We start from the raw sequence: 23,249 nt of genomic DNA on the forward strand, positions 1-23,249 counted from the left end.
TGGTGGTAGAAAATGAACTTGAAAACAATGTGTATATACTGCTTGTGCTATATAGCTTATTATTTCCCCTTGAAAACAAATTTCACTTTGCTTTATTTTGAAGATCATGCACCGGAATCGCTGTCTATCGTAGCTAGATCACGTGAGCTAAAAATTCATGCTAACCTTAAAGTGTCTCTTAATAATCTTGGTCCCCTGTTATGTCCAATGTTTCTGTGCATACATAATCCTAATGTATTATTACGTAGGGCCGATGTTTGATTGTCCTGCATATAGAATGTCATCCATGATCACGTGTGTCCAATGTTTTGTTTCCCTGCACGTGCAGCGTCGTGCATCCATCACGTATTGACGTGGCGTTGGTCCTTTAAGGAAGTGTGACGTCAGAGATGTTCTACAGGGAGAGTCAAATCATCGTCACGAGGAACACGTCTGTTCGATGCCTGCCTGAAATATGTTCCACGGTGTTCCAAGGAAGCCCGGATCGATTGGCGGGGAACTAGAAAAGCCACGTGCGCACCGGATGAAGGATGCATGAAGACGACGCGGAGGTGATGACCGCTCAACCCGGGACCGGCTGCGTCATGGCCGGATGTAGCAGCGGCGGCGGCGGCAGCGACGTCCTCCCGTCCCCTGCTCACCCCGCGCCAGTGAAGCTGAGGAAGAACGCGGTGACGGACGACTATGACGTCACCTCGGAGGTGCTCGGCTTGGGAACCAACGGCAAAGTGCTGGAATGTTTCTGCAAGCGGACCGGAGAGAAATGCGCTATAAAGGTGCGTCCGTCTTCACTGTCACGTGTTTCCGATTGACACCTTTAATTTTGTTATTATATTCCGACTTATTCCTGGTTTTGCAGATAAATGAATTTTCCTTATTTAGAAATCTACACTATTTCCAAACCTTCCAAATCCACCTTTAAACATCATTAGAGTCCTCTTGGTGAGCAATAACACCCCTATAGTCACATTTATACTCTTATTAGCCACAATAGTCCATATAATGAACTAGTGCTGCTGTGTGTTGCCTATACGTGGCCCACTTAGAGGGGACGTGAGTGGGCTCCCCTCTAAGTGGCCCCCAAGAGCCGTTTAGACTGTTTTATGCCGGCAGCAAAGCTTGATGAAGTTCTTCCGCTTGGTGATGTTTGGAACAGATATTGAACGACACACCCAAAGCTCGGCGGGAGGTGGATCTGCACTGGAGAGCTTCTGGGGGTCCGCATGTGGTCCGCATCCTCAGCCTGTACGAGAACATGCGCCAAGGGAAGAAATGTCTGCTCATCGTCATGGAGTGGTGAGGAGAGCTTCTTCTTATTTGCTAGGTTCTGGCATGGTCACAGACGTGTCCATACATGGAGGTGTCCATAGATGGAGGTGTCCATAGATGGAGGTGTCCATATGTATGGAGGTGTCCATAGATGGAGGTGTCCATATGTATTGAGGTGTCCATAGATGGAGGTGTCCATACATGGAGGTGTCCATAGATGGAGGTGTCCATACTGCCTCCATTAGTTTTCGAAGGATGCTTTTCTGAGCTCCAGGGAGTGGGATTGTGGTGACGTCCCCTGATTGTTGCCGTCTGTGTGTTAGCATGGAGGGAGGCGAGCTGTTCTCTTGCATCCAGGCCAGAGGGGACCAGGCCTTCACTGAGAGAGGTGGGTCACGCTCCTCACTCTAAAAATCTCGAGTGGACCTCCGCTAGAGGGCGCCAGAGAGCCGAGGGAGGTCACTTCCCCAACGTATTTTGACATCTTTGCAATCCGACTACCTAGAGGCGTCTGAGATCATGCGTGACATCGGCTCAGCCATCCAGTACCTCCATCTTCTGGACATCGCCCACAGGGACGTCAAGGTAAAACACGTAAAACAACATCTTCCATCCGGATGATCTCCTCTCATGTCTGTCACTTCAGCCTGAAAACCTGCTGTACAGCACCAAGGACAGCAACGCTGCTCTCAAACTGACCGACTTTGGCTTCGCAAAGGAGACCACGCCCCACAACGCCCTACAAACGCCCTGTTACACGCCATACTACGTTGGTGGGTGTTTCCATCTCACACGCCATACTATGTTGGGGGGTGTTTCCATCTCACACGCCATACTATGTTGGGGGGTGTTTCCATCTCACACGCCATACTATGTTGGGGGGTGTTTCCATCTCACACGCCATACTACGTTGGGGGGTGTTTCCATCTCACACGCCATACTATGTTGGGGGGTGTTTCCATCTCACACGCCATACTATGTTGGGGGGTGTTTCCATCTCACACGCCATACTACGTTGGGGGGTGTCTCCATCTCACACGCCATACTATGTTGGGGGGTGTTTCCATCTCACACGCCATACTACGTTGGTGGGTGTTTCCATCTCACACGCCATACTATGTTGGGGGGTGTTTCCATCTCACACGCCATACTACGTTGGGGGGTGTTTCCATCTCACACGGCATACTACGTTGGGGGGTGTTTCCATCTCACACACCTACTACTGTAGGTACCATACTATACTATAACTACTGTAGGTACCATACTATGCTATAACTACTGTAGGTACCATACTATACTATAACTACTGTAGGTACCATACTATACTATAACTACTGTAGGTACCATACTATACTATAACTACTGTAGGTACCATAGTATACTATAACTACTGTAGGTACCATAGTATACTATTGTATAGTTGAGGTTGTGTACCCCAATGACGCACATTAGCACTCAGTCATCAAATCTTACCTTCATGGGTTCCACTTCGTATACTCACTCAGCATATAGGAGGTGAAAGGAGGTTGCTATGATAGGCAATGATGTATCTTTGCTGGGCGTTTCTACTCATGAACGTTCTAATCTGGTGTGTGTGTGTGTGTGTGTGTGTCCCCACTCAGCTCCTGAAGTGCTGAGCTCAGAGAAATACGACAAGTCATGTGACATGTGGTCCCTGGGCGTCATCATGTACATCCTGTGAGTATGAAGAGCGTCCGGCGAGAGCGATCCGGTTTCCACGTTTTCCCGTCTTTTCCCCATCAGGCTGTGCGGATTCCCTCCCTTCTCCTCCAGCTCCGGCCAGGCCATCTCTCCCGGGATGAAGCAGCGCATCCGACTGGGACAGTACCAGTTCCCGGAACCCGAGTGGTCGGACGTTTCCGAGGAAGGTGAGAAGTGGATGCGTGTGCCGGATGGTAGCGTGGAAGCTCAGGATGCGTTCATTAGCTTCTTGTGACGTCACACGCCTAGCGGACACAAGATTAGGTACACCTGCACACGGAATGAGATCCAGCACAAGAAGTTGCATGGTCCAAAGGTTTTGATGTAAGATGGAGCACTTGGGTGCAGTACTTGATGCCAACCAGCAGAGGCGCCCTCGACTTAGTCTCAAGTAGTTAGCTAGCCCTTCCACGCTACGGCACAACTCCTCCAGGTACGAGTATACTATAATACAACACTGGCATGGAAACAGGAGTTCAGAACATTCATGCAAACATTCTACCATCCCGTGTAAAAAATAATGCAGCAATTGCCATGGAAACAGGAGTTCAGAACATTCACATCAATACTTTCCCATCCCATATTAAATAATGTGGGGAAAATGAATGGAAAGAGGAGTTCAGAATGTTCTCATTATAATGTGGAAAAAGAATGAAGTGGCATGGAAACAGGAGTTGAGAGACTAAGTGTGTGTGTGTGTGTGTGTGTGTGTTGTGCAGCCAAGCAGCTGATAGTGCAGCTGCTGAAGACGGAGCCGAGCGAAAGGATGAGCGTGGGCCAGTTCATGAGCCATCCGTGGATCAGCGTAAGTGGCCACGTGGGCCCGTTCAGCCATGACATCCTTCTTGCGTGTGTGCGTTCTCCCCCCTTGCAGCAGTCCGCGGACGTCCCCCCCACCCCCCTCCACACCTCGCGTGTTCTGAGCCAGGACAGAGAACTGTGGGACGACGTGAAGGTGAGCGACCCCGTCCGGGTGTTTGTGTGGGCGACGGGAGGAGGTCACGCTGACGTGCTGGGTTGGTTCCATCAGGGGGAAATGACCAACGTCTTGGCCACCATGCGTGTGGACCACAAGCAGAAAAAGATGATGATTAAAGATCTGGACACGTCCAACAACCCCCTGCTCAACAAAAGACGCAAGAGGACGTGAGGAGACCAAGATCCCAACGGTAGAATATTCACAACAATCAGAATCCTGGCCAGAATGCACCACTTCCTGGTCCACTCACGTTGACATCGTACGCAGACACGAGACCACAACTTCATCTACTCACGAGTAGCAGCGCTAGTCTGGCTCTATTTCTCTATTTCTATTCATGTCTTGTCTTAGGAAAATACAGGCAACTTGTCAAGGGAACACTATTTAGCGTGTCTTCTGTTAGCATACTACAACATCAAGTAGGAAAATACAGTCAACTTGTCAAGGGAACACTATTTAGCGTGTCTTCTGTTAGCATACTACAACATCAAGTAGGAAAATACAGGCAACTTGTCAAGGGAACACTATTTAGCGTGTCTTATGTTAGCATACTACAACATCAAGTAGGAAAATACACAGTCAACTTGTCAAGGGAACACTATTTAGCGTGTCTTCTGTTAGCATACTACAACATCAAGTAGGAAAATACAGGCAACTTGTCAAGGGAACACTATTTAGCATGTCTTCTGTTAGCATACTACAACATCAAGTAGGAAAATACAGGAAACTTGTCAAGGGAACACTATTTAGCGTGTCTTATGTTAGCATACTACAACATCAAGTAGGAAAATACAGGAAACTTGTCAAGGGAACACTATTTAGCATGTCTTCTGTTAGCATACTACAACATCAAGTAGGAAAATACAGGAAACTTGTCAAGGGAACACTATTTAGCGTGTCTTATGTTAGCATACTACAACATCAAGTAGGAAAATACAGGAAACTTGTCAAGGGAACACTATTTAGCGTGTCTTAGTCATCAACTCTTACCTTTATGCATTCCCACATAGTATCAGCATTCGGGAGCAAATGAAAGAAAAAGGGGTCAAATCCATCTAAATCCATCCATGCAGCCGTCTTTGCATCGGAGAACTGTGCGTCGGTGCGTTCAATGTCAAAAAAGTAGGGTAAATCGCATTAAACATTCAAAAACTGGAAATAGTATGGTAATAAAATATTTACTGTAATATAATGATGAATTTCTATGTATTTCAATGCGCTTTAAAAAGAGAAATGAAATATTAGGTTTGCAATTTGGATGAAAGGCTTTATGACTATTGCCCTATTTTAGGTATTTTAGGTACAGTGAAGAAAATAAGTATTTGAACACCCTGCTATTTTGCTATTTCTCCCACTTAGAAATCATGGAGGGGTCTGAAATTTTCATCGTAGGTGCATGTCCACTGTGAGAGAGATAAACTAAAAAGAAAAATCCAGAAATCACAATGCATGATTTTTTAACAATTTATTTGTGTGATACAGCTGCAAATAAGTATTTGAACACCTGTGTATCATCTAGAATTCTGACCCTGAAAGACCTGTTAGTCTGCCCATTAGAAGTCCACCTGCACTCCATGTATCATCCTGAATCAGATGCACCTGTTTGAGGTCGTTAGCTGCATAAAGACACCTGTCCACCCCATACAATCAGTAAGACTTTAACTTGTAACATGGCGAAGACCAAAGAGCTGTCCAAAGACACCAGAGACAAAATTGTACACCTCCACAAGGCTGGAAAGGGCTACGGAGCAATTACCAAGCAGCTTGGTGAAAAAAGGTCCACTGTTGGAGCTATCATTAGAAAATGGAAGAAGCTAAACATGACGGTCAATCTCAATCGGAGTGGAGCCCCATGCAAGATATCACCTCGTGGGGTCTCAATGATTCTAAGAAAGGTGAGGAATCAGCCCAGAACTACACGACAGGACTTGGTCAATGACCTGAAAAGAGCTGGGACCACCGTTTCCAAGGTTACTGTAGGTAATACACTAAGACGTCATGATGTGAAATCATGCATGGCACGAAAGGTTCCCCTGCTTAAACCAGCACATGTCAAGGCCCGTCTTAAGTTTGCATATGACCATTTGGATGATACAGAGGAGTCATGGGAGAAAGTTTTATGGTCAGATGAGACCAAAATAGAACTTTTTGGTCATAATTCCAATAAGCGTGTTTGGAGGAAGAAGAATGAAGAGTACAATCCGAAGAACACCATCCCTACTGTGAAGCATGGGGGTGGTAGCATCATGCTTTGGGGGTGTTTTTCTGCACATGGGACAGGACGAGTGCACTGCATTAAAGAGAGGATGACTGGGGCCGTGTATTGTGAGATTTTGGGGAACAACCTCCTTCCCTCTGTCAGAGCATTGAAGATGGGTCGTGGCTGGGTCTTCCAACACGACAACGACCCGAAGCACACAGCCAGGAAAACCAAGGAGTGGCTCCGTAAGAAGCATATCAAGGTTCTAGCATGGCCCAGCCAGTCTCCAGACCTGAACCCAATCGAAAATCTTTGGAGGGAGCTCAAACTCCGTGTTTCTCAGCGACAGCCCAGAAACCTGACTGATCTAGAGAAGATCTGTGTGGAGGAGTGGGCCAAGATCCCTCCTGCAGTGTGTGCAAACCTGGTGAAAAACTACAGGAAACGTTTGACCTCTGTAATAGCAAACAAAGGCTACTGTACCAAATATTAACATTCATTTTCTCAGGTGTTCAAATACTTATTTGCAGCTGTATCACACAAATAAATTGTTAAAAAATCATGCATTGTGATTTCTGGATTTTTCTTTTTAGTTTATGTCTCTCACAGTGGACATGCACCTACGATGAAAATTTCAGACCCCTCCATGATTTCTAAGTGGGAGAAATAGCAAAATAGCAGGGTGTTCAAATACTTATTTTCTTCACTGTATTTAGGTATTTTTTAGGTGCATTGAGGCAAATCCTTAATAATAATAACCCTTTCTGAACGTTCCTAAATAGGCTTTTTACTAACACACATTTAGAATTTAAAACCAGTATCATAAATGAGCTAACTATTATTTGGAGCTGACACAAATAAACAAAATCATGTTTGTGTGAGAGGTCGTTTGTGGGCCAGTTTAAGAGCTAATAATAAAGAATAATAAAGAAAAATAGTCATCCAAAAATATGCTTGCTGACTGTATTGTTTAAAATAATGGCCCATAGTTCCCAAATTGACATAAAATGTTATGTAATTATCGTTGTAGTTGTACATCCAATAATTTACCACAAAGATATTCTCCCTACTTATTATAGATAAAAACTAATTTCCATCTGTGATTAAACGTGATTAATTGTGAGTTAACTATGGACAAAATTAGAATTAAAAATGAATGAAACTCATTTTCATCATCATATTTTCATATTTTAATCGATTGACAGCCCTACTTTTTACTTTATTCTTCCATCTTTACAATTATTTTCTCGTAAATTTAGGACAATTTTTCCTCAGAAATGTATGACTTTTTATTTTAAATGTATGATTTTTAATAAATGTTCAATATTATTTCATTATTGTGCAACTTTTTCTCATAAATGTACTGCATTTTTCTTCAAATCTACTGTACTTTTTTCCTCACGAATTTATGATTTTCTATTTTAAAAGTAAGATTTCTTAATTCATGAATTTGCAATATCGTATCATAAAATTACCCCAAAAATTCCTCATTAATGTATTTTTTAATTTTAAATGTAAGGTTTTTATTCATAAATTCATAAACTTTTTTCTCATTAATTTACTACATTTTTTCCTCAATACATTTATGATTTTTTATTTTAAATGTGAGATTTTTAACCACAAATTAGCAATATTATTTCATCATTTGACAACCTTTTTCACATACATTTCCAACATTACATCCTTCATAAACTGTTTGATAAATGTTCAACTTGATGGATGGATGGATGGATGGATGGATGGATGGATGATTGGATGGATGGATGATTGGATGGATGGATGAATGAATGATTGGATGGATGGATGGATGGATGGATGAATGAATGATTGGATGGATGGATGGATGGATGGATGGATGGATGGATGAATGAATGGATGAATGAATGAATGAATGAACGAGCCTCTTCTCCCAATCTGGGATTGACAAAATGCTGCCCTTATAATTGGTGGGATTTGGGGGATTGGCTTGCGCGTGCGTGTGCGCGTGCGTGTGCGCGTGTGCTTTTGCAGCAGACCCGGAAGTGCAGGACGTCTGCAGGACGACACGTGCGCAGCAAAACAATAATAAGTGGAGCGCGCACGCGCGCGCGAGGAGGCGTGACGCGGGAGCGCGCACTTCATTCATCGCAGTCGGCGTGGACGCCGTCGCTCTTCTCGCCTTTTCCGTCAACCACGCGTGGAAGCGGAGCTCCGAAGCGGGACCATGAGGGGCTCCTGCCGCCCGACCGACCCGCGGGACCGGGCAGGTAAGCTAGCGAAGCCTGTGAAATGTCTTTTAGTGTCCGTCCTTCCGTGTTTGGTCGACGTAGCAGCAGCGGCGGCCAAAGGCTGTGCTAGCATTCCACTGGTAAACAAGCACGCCGACCACCAAACTGTCGTGGGGTGGAAAAAGTGTTTGTTTGCCTCTCAGCTGCACTTCATGTCGGTCATAAATGGCGTCTTTCTTTGATTTGTTCAACGTGGCCAGCTGCCATTGAGGTCCACCAGCATGGGAAGCTAGTCCTACCTGGCAGGGAAACAATGTTGACGTTTTTAAAAAGCATCATTTCTCTTGTTTAAAAGGCAGTCCTTTTTAAAATGTACACCTAAGTAGTAGTTTGTGTCACAAGGACTGGGACGTATTAGCATGGGACCAAGTGGACCTGTTGATTGGTCCTAATGAAGCAGGACCAATCAACCTAAATGAACCAGAGTATAGAAGGGAGGGACTCACCTGCTGTGGCCCAGCAAGGTGCACTGTATTGGGGCAGCCGGTGTGATGTCATGGAGGTCCCTGGCAAACATTTGCACTTTTCAAGTTGGACTCCAAATTGTCCATAGGTATGAATGTGAGTGTGAATGGTTGTTTGTCTATATGTGCCCTGGGATTGGCTGGCCACCAGTCCAGGGTGGACCCCGCCTCTCACCAAAAGACAGCTGGGATAGGCTCCAGCACCCCCGCCACCCTGGTGAGGAAAAGCGGTAGAAAATGAATGAATGAATGAATGAATGTGCGTGCCGCATTGCTGGCGTTTCAGGTGGCTGATAAGGTTTTTTTGCTTGGCTTGGCTTTGCTTTGTCCCCCATGACGGAGTATTTGGTACAGCGTTGACTTCCAAGTGAGCTCAGGGACGTTAGGACACGTCAGGAGAAAAACAGGATGGATGTTTGGTGTTTAGTGGTAACTTTGGCTGCAAAACAGGTGCCACAAAAGGACATTTGCAATGTTAGTATATCTGCAGTTAAAATGCTTGTTAAAGGTGTGTGTGTGTGTGTGTGTGTGTGTGTCCAGTGACTGGGATGTAATACAAACACGTTATGTAATTTGTGCTGCTTGTAAGGAATGCTGACACAATTTGCTGGCTTCCTGTGTAAAGTTTTGGAAATAACATGGCATAAACGTATGTGTGTACCTGTGTGTGTGTGTGTGTGTGTGTGTGGTGCAGGAAAGCTGTCCATGTGTCCATCTTTGCCACAGGACTGACTAAGCTGCAGTCCTGACAGGACTTCACTAAATAAAGAATGGAAATATGCAGCAGCAACCTGACCCAAGATGTCCCCAATGTGTGTGTATGTGTGTGTATGTGTGTGTATGTGTGTGTATGTGTGTGTACGTGTGCGTATGTGTGTGTACGTGTGCCGCAGTCATCTTCCTTCAGCCGCCATGTCTTTGTGTGTAAAAGTGTGCAGTGGTGGTGGTTGTGTATTATGGTGTATCACGGCGTATTGTGGTGTATCACGGTGTATCGTGGTGTATCACGGCGTATCATGGCTTCAGTGAACAATCATAACAAAACAAATGGTGCTGGCTTCTCTGGCCGCCGCCCCTCCCTGGCTGGTTGTGTCTGAGCAAGATGTAGGGGAAAGTTCACCCTCTGCTCTGAATCTGGTTATACGCTGCAGGCTGAGCTGCAGCTGCTGTGTGTGTGTGTGTGTGTGTGTGTGTGTGTGTGTGCATCTGAAGTCTTCCATATTGTGTGTAAATGTGTTGGAGGAGGTAGTGGCCATGTTTCCTGGTTTTGCAGTCATTAAACCCAAATGGTGGATGACCAAGCCCTTACTCAGGCCATTGTTTAGAGAATACTTTGACATTTGCCAATATCAATAGTTATTTTCCCACAAATAAAAATGCAGGTCATATGGTGTTCTTCTGAGAAATGAATAGGGAGTCACAAGATCTCTCATGGCATTAAAATGTTACAAGATTTCTCTTTCAGAAACAATCTGTATCATGGGCTCTGGGCCTGGGTTGGAATCAATCACACAATAAATGAAAATGAATTGTTCATGTGTGTCTGAGCCCCCTAGATGTGAAATAACAGCCCTATAGTCACCATGACACTCCTATTATCCCCTTTAGTAGACATAGTAAGAGATAATAAGACATTGACTATATAATAAACCCATTTACCACCTACCAAACAGCCTTTTAACATCATTAGAGCCCTCTACATGTTAAATAACACCCCTATAGTCGCCATGACACTCCTATTACCCCTTTAGTAGACATAGTAAGACATTGAAGACATAGAAAACCTGTTCAACACTTTCTAAACACACTTTTAACATTAGCGCCTTCTAAACATATGACCCTATAGACACCTTTATTACCCCATAGAAAACCTGTTTACCACCTTTTGAAATATGCTGTTTACTATTAGAGCCTTCTCAACATGAAGTAACAACCCTATAGTCACATTTCCACTCCCTTTACCCATAATAAGAGAAAATAAGACATATAAGGCACAGGAAACTTGTTTTTAACATGATTAGAGCCCTCAAAACATGAAATAACACCCCTATATTCACCTTTACAGCCCTATTAGCCAGTATAGTAGACATAGTACAAGATAATAAGACATAAATAAGTTTCATGCTTGTGTGTGTGTTACTGTAAATCTCCATGTAATGGTGGCCAGCCAATGGCAGGGCACATATACACAAACAACCATTCACATTGTCATTTAGCGTTAGCATGTTTTTGGAATGTGGGAGGAAACCCACACGGATGCAGAGAACATGGAAACTCCACACAGAAATGTCCAAACGGACGTTCCAACTTCAGAGACTTGGTCTTGCTTTAGGGTTGGTAGGGTTTGATATGGCTCTGACGGAAATACACGATGTAATATGTGGCTTTCAAAAAGGTTGCCGAACCACATCGAGTGGGTGCAGTGAGCTTCGGCCGATCGGGCACACAGCTCCATCTGCTGGCCTTTTTATGTCATAACAGAATTTCATGCTTCAGCTGCCGGCCGTACAGCCCCCCCTGCTGGCCACATTGTGTCATTCAACCCAAGTGAATGTTGGTCAGTGGAAGGAGAGCCTTTGAGTGAAATGAGTCATTAGAGATGAAATGAGTGAAATGATGATTCTGAGTCTGGTCCAGTCAATATTTCATCCTCGTACGGTTGCTAGGCGACAAAGAACAACCCTTGAAGAGAAGCAAGTGTTCCGTTTCTCACGTTTCTCTGCGATCTCAGCACGCGTTGGTTGTTGTCGTCACAGGCTGCTCTCATTGGCTGCTGGGCTTCCGGTTTGTTCTCTGATTGGCCATGTAGTTTACATGCACGTGTGTTCATTTTAGGGCGTGTTTGTCAGATGAAATGACGTATAGGTAAAAAATAAGTAGTATTGAAACGAGTGAATGTGTGCGTTTAAACTGAGCCAAAGGCTCGTGCTTGTTTTCCTGCCTTCTATTCTTGTTGCGCGCTCGTGAAGCCATTACGGTAAAGCCAATCTGCTGTTCCTCAGATGATATGAGACGTCCTCCCCCCCCCCAGCCTGCTCAGACCCTCTCTCGCTGCTGCTGGAGCAGCCAGTCCCGCTCCGTCTAGTCTCTCTTGCCCCCCCAGTCAGGAACCGTACAGTAAAAAAGGATGTTGGACAATGAGGACTTTTTGCTGGAGCCTTTCTCGCGGGAGCTGACTCAGAACCCGCTGAGGAAGATCTGGTTGCCGGGCAAAAGCAGCCACATCGCGCAGAGACGCGGTAAGATGCAGCAGCATCAGCATCAGCTGACCATGCTGCTTCCTGTTCCAGCACTTTGGCTTTCCATGTTGGGTTAGTGTTTGGGGGGTCAGACCTTGATGGGCCCAGCAGCAGCATCATGTGGTCACGTGATCAGTTATCATCGTCCCACAGCAGTGGGACCTGCCAGCTGGATGGCTCTCTGCAGGTCGGCCTGTTTCTGCTGAGTCAGGCTTCTGCGTGTTTTGCTGCTGCATCCAAAACCTTGGAACCGGTCCAGCCTCGCCTGGGCATCCTTTCCCACCAAAGATCACTTATCTTAACTTATATTCATAATCAATAATCAATCTTCACAAAGCTAACATTTTTACAGGCTGACTTCTTTTCACCTTCTCTAAACTTCTGAATGTCAACATGTTGATCCCCCCCCCCCTCCCACAGTGTGTATGACCAACTGCCCCACCCTCATTGTGACGGTGGGGCTTCCTGCCCGAGGGAAGACCTACATCTCCAAGAAGCTGACCCGCTACCTAAACTGGATCGGAGTGTCCACCAAAGGTATCAGCAGTGGTTTGTTCCTGCTTCCTAACAGGCCCAACGGGTTCCACGTGTTGACATTGGCACACTTCAACATGTCCAAAAAGTAGTAGGAAGAAGCAGAATTTATTTAATCCCTTAATCCCTTGTCTCAACAATTACTAATCCTTTGTTCACTTCCATGCAAACGTGGAAAAATAGACTGAGCGGGATTGCTGAGGCAGAGATGAAGGAAAGGAAAACTGGAATAAAAGGGGAATAAAGATAGGGATGGATAGTAGGTAGAAGTAGAAGTCAACAAGAAGGTAAGAGATGGATACGACCACCATCATGTGGGAAACGGGTGAAGCAGCTTGGTGTGCAGGCACCCTTTGGGAGGGGGGGGGTTAGGTTCCTCCACGGCCAGGACAGAGGATGGGACTTGTTTGGGGGCGTTGATGACCATCCCCAAATACAGAGGTCAGAGGTCATTGATGTACAAGTTGGAAAAAGGAAAAGACGTCTTTGATGATGACCTCATGGAATAGTTGCATGAATAAATAAGAATAAAGAAGTAATGTACATAAAGTATACAACACAGCAGGATGCATTATGAATTATTATAATATGATCATGAATGAATTATGATTGATTGCTTTTGTCACCCACACGTTGAAGTGCGTCATCAAAGGTGATGTTGTTGCTCTTGGATGTGTGGCAGAGTTCAACGTGGGCCAGTACCGCAGGGACTGCGTCAAGATCTACAAGTCCTTTGAGTTCTTCAGTCCCGATAACGAAGAAGGCGTAAAAATCAGACGGTGAGCACGTGGCCCGACATGATCGTCACCTTTCCTAGACCAAATGGTGCAGGTCTGTTGTTGAAGATGTGTAGCGAAGCCTGCCTTTTGTGCCCCCCCCCCCCCCCAGGCACTGTGCCATGGCAGCGCTGAACGATGTTCGCCAGTACCTGAGTGTGGAAGGAGGCCAGGTGGCGGTGAGTCCCCCCCCCAAAATTCTCCCCTCTAGCATGGGAGAATGTTCCCATATTTCCATGTGGTCTCAGGTCTTTGATGCCACCAACACAACCCGAGAAAGAAGAGGAGCCATCGTCAAGTTTGCAGAGCAAAATGGGTTCAAGGTAGGCCGCCAGAAGCTTCGGTCCGGATGAAGTCACATGTGTTAATCTGGTTTTGTGGATCCACCAGGTGTTCTTCGTGGAGTCCGTGTGTGAAGACCCGGACGTCATCGCACAAAACATCGTGGTGAGTCCTCCTGTCTCGGTTTTCCCGTGGAAACGAGACCAGCACCCAAGCTGTGGTTCCTTGTCCCGGTAGCAAGTGAAGCTGGGCAACCCGGACTACATCCACTGTGACACGCAGGAGGCCATCGAGGACTTCATGAAGAGGATCCAATGTTACGAGTCCTCCTACCAGCCTCTGGACGACGTGTTGGACAGGTGAGGATCCAGGAAAGAGTCTAATGTTGGTTTCTGGTTTCACCTGGTCTTGGGCGGCCAAGTGTGGTTCTGGACTGAAGTTGTCCGCCCCGCCCCCAGGGAAGTCTCCTACATCAAGATCATGGACGTGGGCCGTCGTTACCTGGTGAACCGCGTGCAGGACCACATCCAGAGCCGAATCGTCTACTACCTGATGAACATCCACATCACGCCTCGCTCCATCTACCTGAGCCGCCACGGCGAAAGCGACCTCAACATCAAAGGACGCATCGGCGGCGACTCGGGCTTGTCGGCGCGAGGCAAAGAGGTAGCCAACGAAGGGGGACGTGGAATCCGGGTTGCTGTACTGCCTGTGGTTTTCCACCCCCAGTATGCCAGATGTCTGATGAAGTACATCCAGGACCAGAACATAAAGGACCTGAAGGTCTGGACCAGCCAGATGAAGAGAACCATCCAGACTGCAGAGTGTCTCGGCGTGCCCTACGAACAGTGGAAATCCCTCAACGAAATCGATGCGGTGAGTGGATCTCCACCCTGAACATGACCTTTATGTTGGCCGTACGAGCTTGGAAGGCTTTGGTTCCTCGCCAGGGCGTCTGTGAGGAAATGATGTATGAAGAAATCCAGGAACATTACCCCGTGGAGTTTGCCCTCCGAGACCAGGACAAATACCGCTACCGCTACCCCAAAGGAGAGGTCAGACCACCGAACACGTACGCCCTATGGCACCGCACCACCTTGTTGCTCACCGCTCTGTCGTGGTCTTCCGCCAGTCGTACGAAGACCTGGTGCAGAGGCTGGAACCCGTCATCATGGAGCTGGAGAGGCAGGAGAACGTGCTCGTCATTTGTCACCAGGCCGTCATGCGATGTCTTCTCGCTTATTTCCTCGACAAGACTGCAGGTAGGACACGGGTCTATGAAAGGAGCCCGTTTGGATTCAAGGCCTTAGGGGTAGGCTAACGCTAGGTTGGGTTTGGATTCAAGGCCTTAGGGTAAGGCTAACGCTAGGTTGGGTTTGGATTCAAGGCCTTAGGGGTAGGCTAACGCTAGGTTGGGTTTGAATTCAAGGCCTTAGGGGTAGGCTAACGCTAGGTTGGGTTTGGATTCAAGGCCTTAGGGTAAGGCTAACGCTAGGTTGGGTTTGGATTCAAGGCCTTAGGGGTAGGCTAACGCTAGGTTGGGTTTGGATTCAAGGCCTTAGGGGTAGGCTAACGCTAGGTTGGGTTTGGATTCAAGGCCTTAGGGGTAGGCTAACGCTAGGTTGGGTTTGGATTCAAGGCCTTAGGGGTAGGCTAACGCTAGGTTGGGTTTGGATTCAAGGCCTTAGGGTAAGGCTAACGCTAGGTTGGGTTTGAATTCAAGGCCTTAGGGGTAGGCTAACGCTAGGTTGGGTTTGGATTCAAGGCCTTAGGGGTAGGCTAACGCTAGGTTGGGTTTGGATTCAAGGCCTTAGGGGTAGGCTAACGCTAGGTTGGGTTTGGATTCAAGGCCTTAGGGGTAGGCTAACGCTAGGTTGGGTTTGGATTCAAGGCCTTAGGGGTAGGCTAACGCTAGGTTGGGTTTGGATTCAAGGCCTTAGGGTAAGGCTAACGCTAGGTTGGGTTTGGATTCAAGGCCTTAGGGTAAGGCTAACGCTAGGTTGGGTTTGGATTCAAGGCCTTAGGGTTAGGCTAACGCTAGGTTGGGTTTGAATTCAAGGCCTTAGGGTAAGGCTAACGCTAGGTTGGGTTTGGATTCAGGGTCTTAGGGTAAGGCTAACGCTAGGTTGGGTTTGGATTCAGGGTCTTAGGGTAAGGCTAACGCTAGGTTGGGTTTGGATTCAGGGTCTTAGGGTTGGGTTAGGGTTTGAAGTCACCAAGAGTTAGGGATTTAAGTCAAGTCAGGATTTGAAATGAAGTCAAGTTGTGTTTCAGGTTGAAGTCAGGTTAGGATTTCAAATTAAAAGCCCAAGCATAAAAAGGTATCCCTAAACGTACTTGACTTTGTTCCACAGATGAGCTGCCTTACCTCAAGTGTCCTTTGCACACCGTGTTGAAACTGACGCCACTGGCTTACGGTAAGCGATTGATCATCCGAGGACTACGCAGAGTTTGAGTCCTGACGAGCGTTTGTGCGTCCAGGATGCAAAGTGGAGTCCATCTACTTGGGCGTGGACGCCGTGAACACGCACAGAGAGCGACCGCAGGTACGTAACGCAGACGTGACACCAGAGCGGACGCCTTGAGTCCGCCATTTCTTTTACGGTGACTCTTCCTGGCGAGGACGCCCACCATCAGCACCTCTTGAGAGACCGCTCATGGCCGCCCCTCTTTGGTCATCTTCGCCGCTGATGACCTGCATGAACGCTTCTTGTATCAACATTCAGGTTTTTATTGTAGATGTGGGACCCAATCAACTTTGTCATGTCCTCCATTGGCCGCTTTTGGAGCCTCAGCATGAAACACAAATAGATTTTCTTATGCAGCATTGCTAATAAACGTGTCTGGTTTCCTCTTCAGTTTTGTTATCTTCATCTTCATGTTGGTGACACTTGGCAATAAAAGTACACACAATTACAGTCGTTAATGAGGAAGCAACCCACCTAGCCCCAAACACTAATTACCCTCTGTAACCACTCTAAATGGATGTGCCTCACCCATTAGTTCAATAAGGTATACACGTTTACAACCGACTTAACCATAACCACTAGTTAGTTCCTCTGTAAGTAACCACTCTAAATGGATGTGCCTCACTCATTAGTTCCTCACTAACTACTCTAAATGTATGTGCTTTAGTTTGGGCTTTTCACAGCAAACCAATCTCCCCCATCCAAGCCTGTCTGGTGTATCTGTCTCTCTCATGTCCATAAACGCCCCTCTTTGGTCTTCTTCTACGCCTTCTACCAATATATGGACTATCTCTCCTCCGGACATGTCCCAACCGTCTCAGTCTGGCCGATAACTGACTTTATCTCCGAGGCCTCTAACATGTAATGTCCCTCTGATGTACTCCTTCCTGATCCTATCCATCCCGGTCACTCCCAATGAGAACCTCAGCATCCTCATCTCTGCAACATGGTTGGTCTCACCAAAGTTTTGCATACCTTTCCTTTCATTTTAGCTCAAACTCTTCCATCACATCTCGCCTGACACTTTCCTCCACCCGTTCCTCCACCCGTTCCATCCTGCCTTCACATGCTTCTTCACCATCTCCATTCTTCTGGACTGTTGACCCCAAGTACTTTGTTATTAGTTACTTAGTACATTAGTTCCTCAGTAAGTGTATATGGAAGTACCTTAGTCAGTAGTTCATCTGTAACTACTCTAAACGGATGCGCCCCAGTTACTAGTTCCTCAGTAACTACTCTAAACGGATGTGCCCCAGTTACTAGTTCCTCAGTAACTACTCTAAACGGATGCGCCTCAGTAACTACTGTATATGTGTGTGCTTTACTGTACAGTGAGATCTAATTTCCCTCTGCTTTGTATTTTTACTCACCGCCGTTCCGTCACTGTTTCAGAACGTGAACGTGCAGCGGAGCACGGAGGCCGCTCTCAAAACCGTCCCGCCGCATTTGTGAGCTCCCGCTGCCTCGCACCGTGACCGCCTCCTGGCCGACATGAAGACGTTTCCAACCTGTTTGGGACAGCAAACGTACGTTGATGCTCTGAAGCTGACGGACGCTGAAGTATTGCACCACCCGTGTCTTTTATTTAGTGCACCTGCACCCTCACCCGACATTTTGCCGATGGATATATTTTCCATGTGGATCAATGGTGTGGTCAAGAGCGGTCATGGAGTGCCGGCACGTACGGTACGGAGTCATCAGCCGTGCTTCCTACTTGCTTCTACTTCAGCTTCCGTGTAGGATGTTTAAAAACCAAAACACGCTCATCATTTGGGATGATTCTTTGAAGGAGTAAGACGGTGTCCAAGTGGCCCTCGGCATGTTCTGAAAATGAGGGCAAGTGTTAGATACTACGCCGAGGTGCCAACATTTCAGCGTTTCTTCCAAAGGATGAACACACATTGACCTACTATGGTATCATCAATGGACAAACTTGGATACTAACGTGTGGTTCAAGGAAAAGTGCTTGGAATTTTGTTGGAATGTTTCCCATCATGCACAATCCTGATGCGAGACATCACAGGTAACGAGCTTTGTGTTGGTGAGGCCTTTGTGTGTTGCCATGTGAAACCAATGCAGCCAGGAAGGAAGTAGTACCTGTACTACCTGTTGGGTAGATAGAAGTCCTCCTTGGAGCTTTATGGAGGTGGTTGGAGAGCAGGAATAGGCGTGTCCCATGACGTGCATCCATTGGCTGCCTCTTTTTTACCTGTTTTTACATCTTTAGAACACACAGAAAAGACAAGACTTGTGTGTGATGGGTAAAATCCCAGTTTTCCTTTGCATATTCTGCAATGTATAGAAGAAGTCTCACCTGCTTTGTCCACGTGTACAAATGTCAATAAAGCTTATTCACAAGAGGACAAGCTAAGTTATTCTTCATCTCCATTTATTCCTTTTGGCCATTTCATCATCTCTGTGTCATAAAACATGAAAGTCGTGCACCAAATGGACCCCCCCCCCCCATAGCACAATAAAACAGGAATAAAAACAATTAGCGAGGAAGAGAAAAAGCCAGCCAAAGTAGCCAAAGTACGCCGTGCTCATCAGCGTGGATTAGAGAAGGACTAAATGTACATTTGTACATCATTTATATTTGTCTTCTTGGAGTGGAATGTTGCCTCCTGGGAACGCCAGCTTAGAACTGCAAAACACAAAATATGACTCCTGTTACTCCACGACACCCCTCGGTACACACCTTTGGTACCTTTGGGCAAAGCCGGCATTCGTCTATTCAAGCGGCAAACTCCACGTTGACAAACTGAAAGTACGCTAAAAGCGTGAGGAGAAGGGTCAACACTCACGTTTTTGAGAAACTCCTCCGCGACGATGCGAGCTCGGGCGTTGACCGACAGCTTCATCTCGCTGATCTCCTTGTCGATCTCCTCCATGAAGTGGATGACAAAGTCCACCAGCTTGTGTTTGTACATCTGCTCCGTGTGGAAGTTGGTGATGAGGAAGCTGATGTCGTAACCCTGCACAAACACGCTAACTTCAGCTTCACAAACTCTTCCAGCCGCCTCACAGCTGCTGGCCTGTCAGCACAGCACAGGCGTGCCTCGGGCTGGCCACAATAAAAGGCTGTGCCAGGAAATGTTGGCGCAGACCTGACCGTGATCAGCCAATTTCAAACAAGTAGAATTCCTTCTTTGCCAATTGGATACTTTGGTTGTAAGAGCATAGAAAAGCTGTTTGCCACCTTCTATATACACTTTAACATAATTAGAGCCCTCTGGACATAAAATAACACCCCTATAGTCACCTTTACACTCCTATTACCAAATATAGCAGACATAATAACAGAACATAAGACATAGAAAACATCTGTACCACCTTCTAAATACACATTTTAACATAGTTAGAGCCCTCTAGACATGAAATCCTTCTATACCAGGGGTGGGCAAACTACGGCCCGGGTGCCACATCCGGCCCGCCAAGTGTTTGAATACGGCCCGCCCAATCTTTCCAAAGTATTTCATTTAAAGTCAACATACAACCTGGCATCATGGCCTGAGCCAACCTTTTGATGGTTTTATCAATTTCCTTTTTTGACATGGTCTGTTGTTTACAAAGTGCTCCTGAAAAAAGGGACACAAGCACATAATAATAATAATAATTATTATTAGATTATTATAATTATTACTAGGACTATTATGATTATTATAATTATTATATTAATGCTATTATATTAATTATATATAATATTATTGTTATATTTGCATATTTTACATAATAATAATATAATAATTACTATTTTAATTTTATTGTAATTATTATAACATTTTATTATTTTTAAAATATTTAAATATAAATATAAAATAATAAATAATAATAGCAGATTGCATGACAATTTTATAGATACAATAATACCAGGTGGACTGTTACGTGTAAAATATATAGTCTGCCCCCCCCTGTAAATTTTGTCATATCAATGCGGCCCGCGAGTCAAAAAGTTTGCCCACCCCTGTTCTATACTTTAGAGGCCAAAAACTTCATGCAATGTTCAGGTCATGTAATGTAAGCTCATTACTGCCACCTAGTGACCACTTATATTTACATACAGTATGTCTTGACTGGTAATACTCCACAGTCTACCACCAAACGGCCTTGGTTTACTCATTCATGTCTGAAAAAACACAATATAGCGAGGGAGCCATAATAAAAGTGCAAAGTGACAACGATGCAGAGCATCCCAAATGTGCTAAATGGGAATTAGCTAAATGGGAATTAGCTAAATGGGAATTAGCTAAATGGGAATTAGCATGCAGCAACACAAAGTGATGGTTGTGGGTGGAGGATACCATCATATTTCTGTACATCCAAAATGCATGCATGTTCATTGTCCATAGTATATACCCCCAGTACACGCCCACACGAGCACATACATACCCAACCCCCCCCCCCACACCTATAGACGCAGACACCCTAAAACATACAATACATACCCGAAGACCCCCCCCCCCCACACACACCCATGCAAATGCTCACCTCCACTGGTTTCCTCCTGAGGATGAAGAAGTTCTCAGCTCTCATCATCATGAAGCGCATGAACTTGTGGCACAGAATCTTCTCGATCTCGTCCGCCTGGTTATCCAAGACGACACTGGCGGTCAGGCGGACACACACAGGAGTAGTTTTGTTATATCTTCACCTGCTTGACGGCGATGCTGACTCGGACCGAGTTGATGGATCCCTCAATGAGAACTTTCTCCTTGTCGTTGCGGCTGATGACGACAGGCTGGAGGAGGAGTTCTTTACTACTCCTGGAGGAGAAGACCCGCAGGGTTGAATGTCGTGGGTCTCCCGGGTCTTACCAAAATCACAGTACTCACCGTACTTCCACCTCTGGCTTGTTGTGTCTCTCCACCACCTGTGAGGAGAAGTTCTCCAGACAGAGGGCGGCCTGCAGGGTGGCACGCACCGCATTCAGGTAGGGTCGCAAGGTGGCGGTCTGAGGGAGGACAAGCATCACCAACATGAAAAACGTTTGTAGTCCTGTTTGTTCTGTTATATATTCTTAGTAGACGAGTTGGTCAAACAAAAAGATCTTTGACATTTCATTAGCTAAGATGAATATATTCATATGCAAGACCATCAAAGACTCAGCTATTTTGCTGGTTAATATTATGTTTGTAATTGGGGACGCAATGTATTTTTAGCAAAAACAGAACTCTGGTTATTTATTTCCCCCATTGTATAATTTCTTACACAAGTTTTTTTTAAAACATTTGTTTTAAAAAAAATTTTAAATTACAACCATTGTTTCATTGAAATACTGTTAATATATTTTAACGTGTAACTATTACACAATTTTTCGTTAATTAAATGATTTACAAATATTTAATATTTCAAGATTTAATTAAAACACACACTTTTTTATAGTTTTAAAATATGTTGTATATTCTTCCCAAACGTTTTTGCAGTTTTAATTCAAGTTAACGAGGGTTTTTTTGAGTTCATACTGACAGCTGTTAGCTTTAGCATGCTAGCATTCTAGCGCGCTACAAACGCCTTTAGCCACGACGTCATCGATCTTACAGGAAACGTCATAGTACGAAAATGAGAATGCGGACGGGTTCATTGAAGTGTTTACACTAAACGCTGAATGACCAAATGTGGCTTTAATAACGTAAAGGGCCGAGCAGTTATAGTGTTTGCCTGCTAGCTCCTTTGCTGTCTAGCATGTTTGAATGAACTCCGTGGATAAATTCAACCTCCGAATTTATCGGCACGTAAAAAAGTACACGACGCGTACAGTTCCCAATAACACCAAAAAACAAAGAAATGTCGAACTGAGCTTACCATTTTGATGTGTCAAGACAGGCAGCTACAGGCGGAAGTAGCTGTTCTTTGGTGAAGCTATTTCCGCAAAGACACCGGAAGTGAAGTCATCCAAGCCGTAGACGTATGAGCCAAGCCGACAACTTTCCCCCTACTTTAAACAATAACAATATTAATTTCACAATAAATACACCACGTATAGTTTTATGGCCTAGAAGATGCGTCTTTAATATGCATCGTTACTTATTTTTCATTGCGGTGGCCAGGGCGAGACCATTACTCACATGGGGTGGCAATTAGTTTATACCTGAATTGTCTGGATGGCCAGTGGGGTGGCTACCCCGCCGCTCGCTTCTGTTGTGTGCTGCATTGAAATGCGTCCATTCGGAAACGGCGGTCAGGCTGAACTATCGTTCCGCAGCACAGAGCTCCATTTGTCAAAATTGTCTCCCAGCCGTGGGGGTGGCCAGTGGAAAAGTGGGGCGTGGAGAGGATTTCTCTTCTTACTCACACCCCACAACATTCCCAGGAGCACAAGCGTAAATCATGTCATGATGTAATTATTTTCTATACATTTCTATTGGATCATTCCATGGGAGATCGTTCACTTGGTGCTCATGACATTGCTTTCATTTTGACTTTCATATATTTAGTACGACAGCCTATTTTACAGCAAATCAATATTTTCCTCAAAGCGTGTTTTTTTTTGGGCTATGATGTCATCTTTTTGTGACGTCATCCCTCCCTTTGTGTTTGCCATCTTTCTTTCTTGTCAAGCGAAGACTTGCTTTCCAGCTTTTGCTCCTGGGATTCTTCTGCTTGGCCATAGGTGAGAATTAAATATTTATCTTTTTGTTTGGAATCCTGATTTTTTTTTTCATTGGAAAAATGAGTACAAATCCTGCTATATAACATGGCTTTGCGTGTTTGGGCCTTTGGAAACAGCGGCCTCTGGTGGACAATTGTGTTACTCGCAAGTATCGTCATCCATTCCTATTTTTGTTGTTGCAATGGTGTTTTCATCGCTGTACAAATTATTGTATTTATATTTCATGATGTCACTCACCTCTTAACCTTTTGAATCAAGATGGATAGAAAATGATTGACAACAGGACAGCCGCTCATTAAAAAAACATTTGCAGATGTTTTAGTTAGAAAGGCGTCAGCTGGATGATGCCGCTGTAGGTGTGTCTACAATGTATGGAGTGTCTTTTGTGGATGAAGAAGCGGGGACTGTCGTCGGTGAGCGCCACCTTTATTGGAGGAAG

The 23,249-nt window shown here is 45.4% G+C and overlaps 3 protein-coding genes across 8 annotated transcripts; 2 read left to right on the forward strand and 1 right to left on the reverse strand.

Moving 5' to 3' along the window:
* Nucleotides 1-3: 3 nt before the first annotated feature.
* Nucleotides 4-5,267, forward strand: LOC131106336 (MAP kinase-activated protein kinase 2-like). 3 transcript variants are annotated; one of them, XM_078798631.1, is made up of 10 exons: nucleotides 4-776; nucleotides 1,157-1,296; nucleotides 1,593-1,657; nucleotides 1,775-1,854; nucleotides 1,916-2,042; nucleotides 2,892-2,967; nucleotides 3,034-3,158; nucleotides 3,711-3,796; nucleotides 3,866-3,946; nucleotides 4,022-5,267. In XM_078798631.1, the coding sequence occupies exons 1-10, from the start codon at nucleotides 531-533 to the stop codon at nucleotides 4,139-4,141; spliced, it is 1,146 nt and encodes a 381-aa protein (XP_078654757.1). In that variant the 5' UTR covers nucleotides 4-530; the 3' UTR covers nucleotides 4,142-5,267. The 3 variants fall into 3 exon arrangements, with proteins under 3 accessions (XP_078654757.1, XP_078654758.1, XP_078654759.1); XM_078798632.1 differs by having other exon boundaries at nucleotides 3,869-3,946; XM_078798633.1 differs by having other exon boundaries at nucleotides 3,064-3,158.
* Nucleotides 5,268-8,012: 2,745 nt separating this feature from the next.
* On the forward strand, nucleotides 8,013-18,574 carry pfkfb4b (6-phosphofructo-2-kinase/fructose-2,6-biphosphatase 4b). 4 transcript variants are annotated; one of them, XR_013630300.1, is made up of 15 exons: nucleotides 11,829-12,140; nucleotides 12,561-12,677; nucleotides 13,357-13,453; nucleotides 13,563-13,629; nucleotides 13,699-13,773; nucleotides 13,841-13,897; nucleotides 13,970-14,091; nucleotides 14,191-14,398; nucleotides 14,462-14,608; nucleotides 14,683-14,787; nucleotides 14,865-14,994; nucleotides 16,087-16,149; nucleotides 16,214-16,278; nucleotides 17,593-17,726; nucleotides 17,790-18,574. XR_013630300.1 is itself a non-coding variant. In XM_078798630.1 (14 exons), exons 1-14 carry the CDS (start codon nucleotides 8,374-8,376, stop codon nucleotides 16,421-16,423), a joined length of 1,365 nt encoding a protein of 454 aa, XP_078654756.1. In that variant the 5' UTR covers nucleotides 8,013-8,373; the 3' UTR covers nucleotides 16,424-17,247. The 4 variants fall into 4 exon arrangements, 3 of the variants coding, with proteins under 3 accessions (XP_078654756.1, XP_078654755.1, XP_057911380.2); XM_078798630.1 differs by lacking the exons at nucleotides 11,829-12,140; nucleotides 17,593-17,726; nucleotides 17,790-18,574 and adding exons at nucleotides 8,013-8,416; nucleotides 16,355-17,247; XM_078798629.1 differs by lacking the exons at nucleotides 17,593-17,726; nucleotides 17,790-18,574 and adding an exon at nucleotides 16,355-17,247 and having other exon boundaries at nucleotides 11,819-12,140.
* On the reverse strand, nucleotides 18,415-22,135 carry arpc4 (actin related protein 2/3 complex, subunit 4). Its single transcript, XM_058055404.2, has 6 exons — nucleotides 22,003-22,135; nucleotides 21,033-21,151; nucleotides 20,852-20,963; nucleotides 20,689-20,784; nucleotides 19,005-19,175; nucleotides 18,415-18,844 (listed from the first exon to the last, which is right to left on the reverse strand). The coding sequence occupies exons 1-6, from the start codon at nucleotides 22,003-22,005 to the stop codon at nucleotides 18,839-18,841; spliced, it is 507 nt and encodes a 168-aa protein (XP_057911387.2). The 5' UTR covers nucleotides 22,006-22,135; the 3' UTR covers nucleotides 18,415-18,838.
* Between the last annotated feature and the right edge of the window lie 1,114 nt (nucleotides 22,136-23,249).

This window comes from Doryrhamphus excisus, linkage group LG18, assembly GCF_037039965.1.
Source record: "Doryrhamphus excisus strain RoL-2023G ecotype Guam linkage group LG18, RoL_Dexc_Guam_v1.1, whole genome shotgun sequence".
In the NCBI taxonomy this organism is placed as follows: Eukaryota; Metazoa; Chordata; class Actinopteri; order Syngnathiformes; family Syngnathidae; genus Doryrhamphus; species Doryrhamphus excisus.

Coding starts and splice junctions, on each gene's coding strand:
- arpc4 (XM_058055404.2), bottom strand. Junction 20,964..21,032: donor AAGCCAGAGGTGGAAGTACG/GTGAGTACTGTG, acceptor CTTCTCCTCCAG/GAGTAGTAAAGAACTCCTCC. Junction 19,176..20,688: donor TCAGGAGGAAACCAGTGGAG/GTGAGCATTTGC, acceptor GTGTTTGTGCAG/GGTTACGACATCAGCTTCCT.
- LOC131106336 (XM_078798631.1), top strand. CDS start 531: ATGCATGAAGACGACGCGGAGGTGATGACCGCTCAACCCGGGACCGGC. Junction 1,658..1,774: donor CCAGGCCTTCACTGAGAGAG/GTGGGTCACGCT, acceptor CCGACTACCTAG/AGGCGTCTGAGATCATGCGT. Junction 3,797..3,865: donor TGAGCCATCCGTGGATCAGC/GTAAGTGGCCAC, acceptor CCCCCCTTGCAG/CAGTCCGCGGACGTCCCCCC.
- pfkfb4b (XM_078798629.1), top strand. CDS start 12,029: ATGTTGGACAATGAGGACTTTTTGCTGGAGCCTTTCTCGCGGGAGCTG. Junction 14,092..14,190: donor CTGGACGACGTGTTGGACAG/GTGAGGATCCAG, acceptor CCCCGCCCCCAG/GGAAGTCTCCTACATCAAGA. Junction 14,399..14,461: donor TGTCGGCGCGAGGCAAAGAG/GTAGCCAACGAA, acceptor TTCCACCCCCAG/TATGCCAGATGTCTGATGAA.